At 39.6% G+C, this 12,843-nt stretch overlaps 1 protein-coding gene across 1 annotated transcript in view; it reads left to right on the top strand.

The window, feature by feature from the left end:
* Nucleotides 1-5,467, top strand: part of lmod2b (leiomodin 2 (cardiac) b) — a 7,000-nt gene extending 1,533 nt beyond the window's left edge. Inside the window, exons 3-6 of the mRNA XM_037696065.1 lie at nt 796-1,056; nt 1,139-1,345; nt 1,873-2,304; nt 5,402-5,467. Of these exons, the coding sequence (XP_037551993.1) occupies nt 796-1,056; nt 1,139-1,345; nt 1,873-2,304; nt 5,402-5,428 (927 nt within the window). The 3' untranslated portion in view covers nt 5,429-5,467. The remainder of the gene's footprint in view (nt 1-795; nt 1,057-1,138; nt 1,346-1,872; nt 2,305-5,401) is intronic.
* The last annotated feature ends 7,376 nt before the right edge of the window (nt 5,468-12,843 follow it).

Genomic DNA, 12,843 nt, shown 5'->3' with positions numbered 1-12,843 from the left:
TAGCGGGTTCCTAGCTGCAATGTGGGATCCTCTGCACTCTTGTGCCTGAAGGACAGCCTTTTTTAAGTTCAAAGTTTTTGTCTATCCTTTGTGCCGTAAGATTAATGGGTTAGACTAATGCTAACGGGGCTAACACGACTTTCAAATGTCTGTGGTAAAACTCACCCAAGTGCTATCGGCTGTTAGCTTTTCAATGATGTCGGAAATGACGGCTTGTAACTCTGGTAAGGTTACGTTGGAAAAATATCTCAGACTGGGGACGATGTAGCAAGGCTCAATGTAATCCAAAAATCTCTGTAATCTGACATCCTCAACGAAAAAAACTTCCACACCGCTGACATTTTGAATTTTCCTCTCCGCCTTGAGATCAGGTAGGCACACGTGACGTCATCACGTTGTGCTGGCGTTGCAGGCATCCTTGTCAATGGGTTGTCATACAAAAACAGCACCTTTTATATCGGTGAGTTATTTTGATGGAATGGCCGATGTCCAATATTGAACTTTAACTCTAATATTGGCTGATACCATGCCGATAATATCGTGCATCCCTAGTTTGAAGGATCCAAGCTCAGGTTTGGTTTTGGTTATCTTCGTTTTAGACAGTCTCATGGATTCTGAGATGTATGATCATAAATAGTCACAAAGGTTTTAACAAGTTTATGTTGATTACCAAGCTCTCAGCGCGTTTAGTAGTAAGGCCTTCTGTGACTGGGAACTAAACAAAATGCTCCGTGACTTTTAGTTGCATTTGTGCGTGCTTATGACCCACAAACTAACACAGATATTCTCATTTAGGAAACCCTCATTCGATTTGCTGAAGCGCTAAGACCCAACAGCCATGTACGAGTGTTCAGTCTTGCAAACACTCGGGCCGATGACCACGTAGCTCTGGCCATTGCTAAGATGCTGAAGGAGAACTCGTCCATCATCAGTCTGAATATAGAGTCCAACTATGTGAGTGGAAAGGGTGTGATGGCGTTGGTTCAAGCACTTCCAGGGAACAACACCTTGACTGAGCTTCGGTTCCACAACCAGAGACACATGTGTGGAGGACAGGTCCGTGTCAGCCCAAGTCAAACTTATCTCAGGTCTCCTCGCACCACCGTGACGATAATGATGTTTCTTTAACCTCCTGCAGGTGGAAATGGAGATGGTGAAGATTCTGAGGGAAAACTATACTTTGATCAAACTGGGTTACCAATTCAACCTCCCTGGTCCCAGAATGAGCATGACCGGGATCCTGACCAGGAACCAAGACCGCCAGAGACAGAAACGGCTGCAGGAGCAGAGGCAGCTACTGCAGGGGGGGCAAGACGGACCCGTGAACCCTCGAACATCTTCACTGGTTAGATGCTGCTCATCTCACCAAGGATCAGGGCTGGAGTGTTGAGCTCAATTCAGTTGGAAAATTTGTTACATATTTGCCACCACTCCAGACTTAGGACGGCAAACAGAAAAAAAGTAAAGAAGTCCAAATCAAATTCAGTTACCTATAGTTAAATCATATTAAAATTACTCCAGTTTAGGTCAACCATACCTGGTTACATGTTCATAGATCAAATTTGAAGGTAGACATAGTATCAGCCTTGTGAACAAAATTTGGGAGCTGGTTCTTCAAGAGAAGATCTTGATAAGTGAGAGCGCTGCCTCCCATTCTACTTTTAGAACCTATAGGAACCACAAGTAAACCTGCAGTCTGAAAATGCTCCGTTGGGGGTAATAAAACTATAAATATTTTCAGACGTGATGAAGCCAGACTATTTTATCTGAAATGTTTTATTAAATATAGCACTTTGTCTTATGGTATTTTTTACTTTTTGCTGTATTTTTAAAAGTATTTGTTTGTAATCATTTTCTTTTTATTTTCTGTAGAAAGGAACACTTAGTTCATCACCGTACACTTCCCCTTGGTCCTCACCCAAGCTGCCACGAAATGACCCGGCTAGAAAACAAACTCCCCCAGCGCCACCTCCTCCTCCTCCACCCCCACCACCTCCTCCTCCCCCGGCACCGTCTTTCCCACAGCAAGAGAAGAAGAAGCCCACGAGGATGATTGCAGAGGTCATCAAGGCCCATGAGGGCAGCAAAAAGGTGACCAAAACAAAAGGGAAGAAGGCCAAGAAGGGGAAAGGGACGAGTAAAGATGAGACGAGCAGCATCCTGAAGGAGTTAAAGAATGCCTTGAGGCCCATGGCTGCGGACAGAAGAGGGGAGGAGGGCAGCAGGCCATCCACCCCCATGAGGTCTGCCCACGATCAGCTGATGGAGTCAATCCGCACCAGCAGCGTCCGCAACCTGAGACGGGTGAGATGTTGAAAAACTGCAGATCTCTAAACTGAAATCAGCCCAGATGGGAGGTAAATTTAGACGAGGATGACACGGAGTCGGTGGTGTCTGAATCATCTCGGTGTGTGCAGCACCAGCCCAACGCTTTCACACCCAGACAAGAACAGAGAATACAGACAATGATAGAGTGAGCCAGGCTTGTCATGTTTTGTATTTTTATCCTGAAGTGGATGATCAGCTGAAATGGAAAACAAAGATCCATCCATCCATCCATCCATCCATCCATCCATCCATTTTCTTCCGCTTATCCGGGGTCGGGTCGTGGGGGTAGCAGCCCAAGTAGGGAGGCCCAGACTTCCCTCTCCCCAGCCACTTGGGCCAGCTCCTCCGGGGGAATCCCAAGGCATTCTCAGGCCAGCCGAGAAACATAGTCCCTCCAGCGTGTCCTGGGTCTTCCTCTGGGCCTCCTCCCGGTGGGACGTGTCTGGAACACCTCACCAGGGAGGCGTCCAGGAGGCATCCTAACCAGATGCCCGAGCCACCTCAACTGGCTCCTCGCGATGTGGAGAAGCAGCGGCTCTACTCCGAGTCCCTCCCGGATGATCGAGCTTCTCACCCTGTCTCTAAGGGAGAGCCCAGACACCCTGCAGAGAAAACTCATTTCGGCCGCTTGTATCCGTGATCTCGTTCTTTCGGCCACAACCCAAAGCTCATGACCATAGATGAGGGTAGGAACGTAGATCGACCGGTAAATTGAGAGCTTCGCCTTTTGACTCAGCTCTCTCTTCACCACAACAGACCAGTACAGCGCCCGCTTCACTGCCGATGTTGCACCTATCTGCCTATCGATCTCACGCTCCATTTTTCCATCATTCGTGAACAAGACTGCGAGATACTTGAACTCCTCCACCTGGGGCAGGACCTCCTCCCCAACCCGGAGAGGGCACTCTACCCTTTTCCAGCTCAAGATCATGGCCTTGGATTTGGAGGAACTGATCCTCATCCCGGCCACGTCACACTTGGCTGTGAACCTCTCCAGCAAAAGCTGTAGATCATGACCTGATGAAGCCAATAGGACCACATCATCTGCAAAAAACAGAGAAGCGATCCTAAGGCCACCAAAACTGAAATGGAAAACAAAGATAACTAGAGAAATTGCATTTCCTGCAAAAATGCAGTGTGAATGCTTATTGCTGTAGAAATGGCTGAAAAACTGCTGAAATGAGCTAAAATTATGCTGAAATGTAGCTGAAATGGAAGAAAGAATCTTAAACTACCAGATGGAAGTGGAAAGCTGAAATGAGTGTGAAAATGTGGAATAGGCTGAAAAAGTTAAAATTAGCATAAAACAGCTAAATGGTAGCCGAAATAGCAGAAATTGCTGAAACTTGCAGAAAAACGCTGAAAGGAGCATACTAAGCTGAAAATAGCAGAAAGAAGTTAATTAGGCGGAAAGTAGCTGAAATTACCATGAAAAACTTGAATTTATCTGAAAACATCTGAAATGAGCTAAAAATGCAAAAAAGTTAGCTGAAAATGTAGAACAAGCTTAAATTAGCAAAAGTAAGTAGAGAGCATAATTTTGCCCAATTAGGCTGAAATAAACAGAAATTAGCTAAAAAAAAAAAAAGTTGAAATTATCTGAAAAAGCTGAAATTAGCAAAAAATAGCTGAAAAGTAGCTAAAAATGCAGAAAGAAGCTGAAATTACCAAAAGTGAAGAGAGCACATTTTTGCTGAATTAGACTGAAAAATGTTGAAATGTGTGCAAAAAATGTAGAATTAGCTGAATAAATAAATAAAAAAAAGCTCAAATGAGCATAAAAGAGCTAAATAGTAGCTAAAAAAGCAGAAAATGCGCAAACTTGCAGAAAAAAGCTAAAAAGAGCATACTAAGCTGAAATTACCAGAAAGACGTTACTTAGGCTGAAAGTAGCAAAAATTACCACAAAAAATGTTAATTTATCTGAAAACACCTGAAATAGCTAAACATGCTAAACAGTTAGCTGAAAATGTAGAACAAGCTTAAATTAGCAAAAGTAAGTAGAGAGAGCACAATTTGGCAGAATTAGGTTGAAATAAGCAGAAATTAACTAAAAATAGTAGAAATGATTTGAAAAAGCTGGAATTAGAAAAAAAGAGCTGGAAAAATGCTAAAAATGCAGAAAGAAGCTAAAATTATCAGAAGGAAGTGGAGAGAGCACATTTTTGCTGAATTAGGCTGAAAAACGTTGATATTAGTGAGAAAAATGTGGAATTAGCTGAAAAAGCTCAAATGAACATAACAGCTAAATAGTTGCTGAAATAGCAGAAAGTGCTGAAACTTGCAGAAATGAGCAGAAAGAAGTTAGAAGAAGCACAAAAATGTTGTAGTTTGCAGAAAGAATCTGAAAGGAGCACAAAACAGCTGAAAAAACAGCTGAAATTAGCTGGAAAAAAGTTTAAATTTGCACAAAGAAGCTGAAATAAGCTGAACCAGAACAAAATGTGAAAGAAGCAGTAAAAGGTTGTAAACAGATCTAAAGATTTGAAGGATGTAAAATGAGCTCAATTCATTTTCTATGAAAAGAAAGTGGCAGAAAAGGCTAAATATTTCAAAAAGCTAAAGTTGCACCAACACCAAAAGTCATAGCAAGATTATCCTGAAAGAGCTGAACGTTTTGATATACGAGTTGAAATAGCACAAACATTGTGGAACGAGAACGATGCAGAAAAATATACGGAAGAAAAATGGATCACAGTGGTGTGGATGCTTCATAAACATTCACACAATAAACAAATATTAAAACTAATAGGTAGCACCTCAGTAGAGGAAGTGTTTTTATTGTTAAGAGGAGCCATTACACAGCTCGTCACGTTGTTGTGGAAAATCATCTCTGCCCTCAGATAATGGGGGTCTCTCGGTGTAGCTGTTACATTCCATCCCCTCAGCGCTGCAGGTATTTATAGAATCCATTCTCCGGAACTTTGATAACTGACCTGACACTTCACAGCGTTAACATGGCTGGAAACAGTCTGGCTGGTGCTGTGAAGCATCCAATTGTTGACCTTTGTGGTATGATTCAGCTTCTATCTGCCTTTTCCCCCCATCATTAACATCTAACATTCTTTTCTAGGTGGAGGTTCCACATCATCTTCGATAAGCCAAACAAAGAGATCGACGATGGAGTGAAGCATGAACAAGGAAGAAAATCTGAATTTTTTTACTCCAAGAAAAGAAAAGAAATACCTACTGGAAGGTTGCACTAATGTAAAAGCTTGACATTTAAAATAACGTTTTTAAAAACAGTGTTCATTAACTCAGAAACTGTACGTAATGTTCTAATTTTGAAAAGCATTGCCTGTTTTGTTTACTGATAGTTTTCTTGTAAGGTTGTAAATACGATCTGTGTGCTGATTTCTAAATAGAGCAATCTGAAGTTATAACTTGTCAAAGCATTGGGACTGTTTTTTCCTCTTGTTTTGGTGCTGTGTGATTTCCATTTGAGAAAATATGGAAGCCTGTTTCTGCCAATGAAAATAATTAAAATGTCCAATGGTGTGCCATGATTTCAACTTTCAAAGTCCAAATTTTGAAGTCAAATTTTTGACTATGAAAGTTAAAATTTTGACGTTGAAAAGTCGAACTTTTGACTTTGAAAGTATTTAAACTTTGAAAGTCGTAATTTTGACTTTCAAAGTCGTAGTTTCAACTTTCAAGGTCAAAAGTTCAACTTTCAAAGTCAAAATTTCAACATTCAAAGACAAACGTTTTAAGTCGAAATTTTCACTTTGAAAGTTGAACTTTTGTCCTTGAAAGTTGAAATTACGACTTTGAAAGTCAAAATCATGATACTGAAAGTCGAAATACTTTGAAAGTCGAAATTTTGTCAAAATTTCAAGGTCAAAATTTTGACTTTGAAAGTCATTTTGACTTTCAATTTCAAAATTACGACCAAGTCCAAATTTTGACATACAAAGTGATAAATCTTCAAATTTGTAAACTTTGAAAGTCAAAATTATGACATACCAGTAGACGTTTTATTTATTTACATTTGGCAGAAACGGGCTTCCTTAAGATAAAGTGGTCAAGCTGTCAAATAGAAGTTTAGAAAACACACGCAGCCTGTTTTTTTTTTTTTTTTTAATCAGTGAGTCAGCTTTCTGGTGACACATCGACACCCACTCCTGTTAGCATGGTCTGTGCACACTTTGTAACAACAATTCACAATGCATCCCAAGTGAAGGGAGAGAATAAACACTCACTATGACATTAAGCATAAAGTGTGAGGTTCTGGGCGGCAAATCTATCCTCCAAAATATGCAATGTGAAATATGTAAACAGTAAAAACACTTCTTTAGTATAATGTTCCTATTTATACAGCTTTAACAGATACAGTAGTCCCTCGTTTATTGCAGGAGTTAGTCCCCCCCCCCCCCCCCGCAGTAAGTGAAAATCCACTATATTTATTTTTGTATTTATATATATTTTAAGGCTTTAGAAACACTTCCCACACTCTTGCAATGTTCTAAACTCTTAAACTTGTGTCATTTTAACAACATACATACAGTACTGTATATGTAGCTACTAAATTTTACTTATCATGCTCTGCAGAACAGCAACAGCTCTCGGTTCCGGTCCAACTCTGTTCCGTTTCTGCAGATGCACCCTGCAACGACGAAGCCCACAATCAATGTTCTAAACTCTTAAACCTACTAATTTTAACAACATACTTATATGTAGTTACTAAATTTTATTTACCAGGCTCTGCAGAACGGGAGCGGCTCAGTTCCGGTCCGACCTGAGAGAAGAAAATATTCCCGGTGGAGCCCTGGACCTAGGGCGGCAAGTCCTTGTGGACTGAGGATGTCTCTCTGAGTCTGGAGGTTTGGTTCTGGTTCGGTTCAGTGCCTAAGCACATTTTGAAGTGGGCCAGACCTTTGGTTGGCCGGCACAGACAGGAGGTGGTCGATTGAGTCCAAGTCTGGATGAAAAAAGTCCCAATGGGCTCTGGATGGAGTGGATCTACAGCAGTGCGTCCACACTTAGAAGTCCTCGTGGGCCGTCTACCAGCTCTCAAGATCCACCAATGGGTGGACGTCTGGTTCTGGTCCGGTTCGGTGGGTTTCATGCAAATCTCTGAATCCGCTGGGCGCCAAAGTCACTGTAATAAGCACCAAACTTTTTCCGATACGGTCAAAACTTTCCCTTTAGTTCTTCAGCAGAAGGAAACGGGGCTTCTGGGAGGGGTACTGTTGGCTTCTGGGAAATGTAGTCGTTATGTGAAGGGATACAGTGGAAGCTTATTGAGAGAAAACTACAAAATGGCGACGCCTGTCCGAAGTATTTTATTTTTTCGTTAATTTTTTACTGTACAGTACAGTATCCAGTACTGTCCCACTCACGTGACTAATAGTAAAGTTGACAATGTCATAAAAGCAGCCAACGCTTTGAATGAACAAAGATTTGTGAACTTTGGTCGCGTTTAGTTGCGCCAAATAAAATTCTGCCTGCCAAAGTTTAATCTATCATGATCAATGATGACTAAATATTGAATATAAATTCACACAGCAATAATAGTTTTATAGCAGTTCGGTGAAAAGTTGTCCAGAACTTTAAGATGATAAAAGGTTACTCCACATTCCTTCAGCTAAATGCCTGAACTTCCTTCACAGAAAAACGTCTCTTTGTCTCGTCTGTTCGTGTTGACAGGGGAAGCCCCACCATTAAAATTCACCCATAAAATGTAAAAAAACTTCACGTCTTTTAAAACATGAACAGAGTTTTTATTTGACACTCGTGAATTCACACAGACTTACACCATACTGTGCTAACTTTAAAAGCCTAAAACACTTTAATGGGTTCAAAATGTCACTTCTCAGTAGTTTGCCAAATATTAAAGATGATAATTTGTTAAAATGAAGTTTTGGGCAAATGTGCAACTCCAATTACTACAAAGTACACAAATCAAATGTGTAAACTAAAGAAAGTGAACCACTTTTAGGAAAATATAAAGACAATTTTGATTTGATGGCAGCAACACGTTTCAAAAAAGTTAGGATAGGCCCACGTTTGCCACTGAGAGGCATCCCCTCTTTTTTTTAACGAGTCTAAATATCTAGAAACTGAGACCAGTTTTGGGAGAGGCATGTTCTCGTTCTTGTCTGACATAGGAGCTGAATAGGAGTGCAAGTTGTTCTAAAGCCTGTTTATATTTATATCACATTGGAGACAACTTTTCAGATGTGTGAGCTGCTCATGCCAAAGCAGAGCTTAATTTGAGCCGGATCCTGCAGGAACATGGTCCGTGAACTATCTTATTTTGAAAGGGTGTGTTCCGGTAACTGTTTGCTTGGATCCGGTAACTCTCAGACCTACTAATAATAAAGTTATGAACAAATATGACTGCCCGGAACAAATCACACGTACTGTATATTGGAGATGTAAACTGAAAATTACATAAACACTAATTTTAAACACAACAGTTGCTTATGAGCTTCTTAATATCACATACGATCTGCCCCTTCAAGTAGCATTTTCGCGTCTACCCTCAAAAAAATCTCCGCCGCTAAAAGAGTGGTGGGGGTGAGAGCCGAGCTAACCAGGCAGTCGTAAGTGGGCAGGAGCACACAGGCAGCGGCCATGAACAGATGGAGGCGGCGCCTGGAGGTTTCACATATGGAGTTGGACAACAATGAGGGACGGAGTCGGACTTGGAACTGTCAAGTAAGGGGGAGGGGGTAGGAAGTTTGACAGAAGCGTAGTATTTACAAATGTATGTAAATGTAGATGTTTAACAACCTGATAAAATACACCAAAATTAATCTACTTTTGTTCAAAATGTTCTGGGGGAGAACCCCCCTCCCCCGCTGGCTACTATTTGGGTTCCGACATCGATCCGTTTACAAATTAACCCCTGTGCCAAAGGTACTAATGCACCCCCATACTATCAGAGAGGCAGACTTTTAAACTGTGTGCAGATAACAGGTTGGATGGTAAATATATATAACCCTTTATATCCTGTGTACACGGTTTCATTTCACCTCATGTACCACATGTGATGTGAATGACAATAAAGAACCTTGAATGCTTGAATATTAACTGTTTAAAGTACAGAAACTGAATTTCTTGCGAAAATGCAGTGTGAATGCTTATTGCTGAAGAACTTGATGAAAAACAGCTCAAAAGTAGCTAAAAACATGCTGAAATGTGTCTGAAATGGAATAACTGACACACATTAGTGGAAAAAAGTAGAACATATTTGCTGAATTAGGTTTAAATAAGCAGAAATGAGCACAAAATTTAGGAAATTAGCTAAAAAAAAAAAAAAGCTGAAATGAGCAAAAAACAGCTGAAAAGTAGCTGAAAAGGCCGAAAGAAGCTTAAACTACCAGAAGGAAGCAGAAAGAGCTAAATTGAGCTAAAAATGTGGAATTAGCCAAAAAAGCTAAAATTAGCATAAACAGCTAAATAGTAAATAGCAAAAAAATTATGAAACTAGCAGAAAAGAGCTGACGGAGCAACATATTTGCCCAACTGAGCTGAAAGAAGTCGAGCACAAAAGTGAAAATTATCTGAAAAAAGCTAAAATTAGCAGCAGCAGCAGCAGCAGCAACAGCAACAACAACAACAACAACAACAACGTAGCTTAAAAAGCATCTTAAATTACCTGGAGGAAATGGAAAGAGCATATTTTTTGCTGAATTAGGCTGAATAAACTTGAAATGAGTGCAAAAAATGTGGAACTAGCTGAAAAAGTTAAAATGAACATACAACAGCTAAATAGTAGCTGAAATATCAGAAAATGCTGAAACTTGCAGAAGCTGAAAGGAGCATAAGCTGAAACTAGCAGAAAGAAGTTAGCGGAAGCACAAAAATGTTACTAGCAGAAAGAAGCTGAAAGGAGCACAAAACAGCTGAAATTAGTTGAAATAGCTGACAAAATGTTTAAATTTGCACAAGCTGAACCAGAACAAAACAGAGCTAAAGATTTTTGAAGGATGTCAAATGAGCTCTGTTCATTTTCTATGAGGGAAAACAATGGCAGAAAAGGCCAAATATTTCAAAAAAGCTAAAATTGCACCAAAACCAAAAGTCATAGGATTGCCCTGAAAGAGCTGAATGTTTTGATACACGATATGTTGAAATAGCACAAAAACTGTGTGTGAATGATTAGTAAGTGTTCACACAATTATCACTGTATTAAAATGGAATTAGCAACAGTTTACCTTATCAATTGTTTACCGTGCAAAAAGACATCAACATTTATGCAACTGTCAATGAACTGAACCAGTTTAAGCTTAGGTCAATCAAAATAAAAGATGCTGTGATGCTGTTCTAGAAAAGCTTTTCAGTGTCAGTCTCTAAAAACACTGTGGAAAGAACATACCTGCTCTAATCCCATAGGCCTGTTAGAGGACTGATGCAGGTTCAGCTGATGTGAACATTAACTAAAAATAAACACTCAGGCCGCAGATCTTTCTCATTCATTAAAGAACGTTTTACAGTGACCTCTGAAAATAATTACATCTTCCCTTTTGTCCTATAAAACATCTTTATTTATAGGTGAAGAACAGCCAGCCAGGATTGTCAAGTCACACAATCGGCTACAAAATTAACTAATACAGCTTTAAAGGTTTTTGTTGGCTGACATTTTCTGCTCCACAGCAGAAAACTGTTTTCTTCGTTGACTTCGGTTAAACAACAAATTATATGCATTTGGTCTGGATTGTGCCTGCTGAAGAACTAAAGGTAAAATCATAAAATAGATTAGGCATTTTCAACTGGTGGCCCGGGGGCCAAATCAGGCCCACAGGTGAGCTCAGTTCGGCCCATCAATGGGTTCAAATTTAAATAAAACTAGATTTTAAACCGTAAAACAAACTTATTTAATGACAAAAAAAGCTGTTGGGACGTTGGACCAGAGCTCTTGGCTTTCCGTTTTAGTTGAATTGCCCTGAAATAGATCGATAAGTGTACAAAGGCACATTTGTACTCAAGTAAAAATAGTTACTCTGTTTAAATTTTACTCAAGCATAGGTTACTACTGAAAAATACAAAGTAACTCATTAAGTTGCTTTTAATAAAAAGCAAAAGCCTCAAGCTTTGAAAATAGAAAGTAACACATTTTTATTAAAAGCAAACTTTTAGCCAGCCAGCCAACAAACACCTTTAAATTTGTATCAGTTAATTTTGTCACAACTATGACAAAACATTTTTTTATACCATGCAACTTAAAAAAAAAAAAAAAAAAAAGTCCGCCCTTCCTTCGACACCCTCTAACTCAGTGGTCCCAACCCTGGTCCCTGAGGAACACCATCCTGCATGTTTTAGTTGTTCCTCTGCTCTGACACACCCAATTTGAATGAAAGGTTGATCAACAGGTTTCTGCTGAACTTAAGTAATTAAACAACTGAATCAGGTGTGTTGGAGCAGAGAAACAACTCAAACATGCAGGATGGTGTTCCTCAAGGACCAGGGTTTGGAACCACTGCATTTGTCCTGTCTCGGATGTTGTTGGTCTGGTTTCACTACAAGAGTTCACATTTTTTTAATTTCTTAAATCATGTCCTGTTAGGACGGAGGTAGAGAGATCTTTTTTGTAATGCCACTATCCTCTCCTCATGGCTTTGTCCCTTTTTCTATCTGAAAAATGCTTTGTAAAGAATAAGAAGGCCGTGCTTTAAAGCAGCAGCTACGTGCACTCCACTCATCTTTCGGATGACTGTACAGACATATTATATAGTCATATCTCGGTGCAATGATAATAAAGCTTATTGTAATTGTGCCTTGTACGGAGTACGACAAATACAGTGAGCTCATTTTAAACGTGAACCAAAACAAGCACAGACCCAAATAAGTCTCTTAATTACCTTCTCATAAAGTTGATGAGCTGGCTATGAGCAGGATATTCAAAATCATTTTATTTGCACAATTACCATTATTTTTAATGTTTCATCATCTCGACTGTACAGTACGGAACCAAAACGTGTCATTTTTGTGACAAACGTTTCAAACACAATCCGAACACCATGATTTTCTACAAATTCAGACATTATGTGCATCGTCAAGATAATTTATTCTTACCCACAACGAGTCTTATTGTTACAACTCATAGTTTATAGTTTATTTTGAGCCCGATACATCAGCATTTACAGATCTCTAGTGGACAAGTAGCCCTGCTGTTTAGTAACTTATTGTAAGCGTTTGGTGTAAAACTAAAAAGTCTTTATTCCTTAAACATCACATGATAAATCGGATTACAATGAACAGGCATTTACTAATACTCTGCTTGCTACTGTAAAAAATAAAATTAGCATAACTCAATCTGTAGTGTGACAATAACAAAAACAAAAACAGACAGCCAACCACAACTTTTACTTTATGCAGTGGTTTAGGTTAAAGGTCAAAGTCCACGTTTGAAGACATAAATTTAAGCACGTCGAGTTGGAGGGAAAAAGCATAATCCCTGCATGAAAAGGTTATGAATGTACGCGAGTCTCGTCTTTGTGCAAAAATATAAAGACTCAAACTTTGGAGTAAATTTACAGTCCACAGCGAATGACGATAAATATCCCA

Source organism: Nematolebias whitei, chromosome 22 (genome assembly GCF_014905685.2).
Source record: "Nematolebias whitei isolate Nwh7 chromosome 22, NemWhi1, whole genome shotgun sequence".
Taxonomy (NCBI): domain Eukaryota; kingdom Metazoa; phylum Chordata; class Actinopteri; order Cyprinodontiformes; family Rivulidae; genus Nematolebias; species Nematolebias whitei.
Note: the sequence above shows the minus strand (reverse complement) of the source record. Positions and strands in the feature narration are given on the sequence as shown.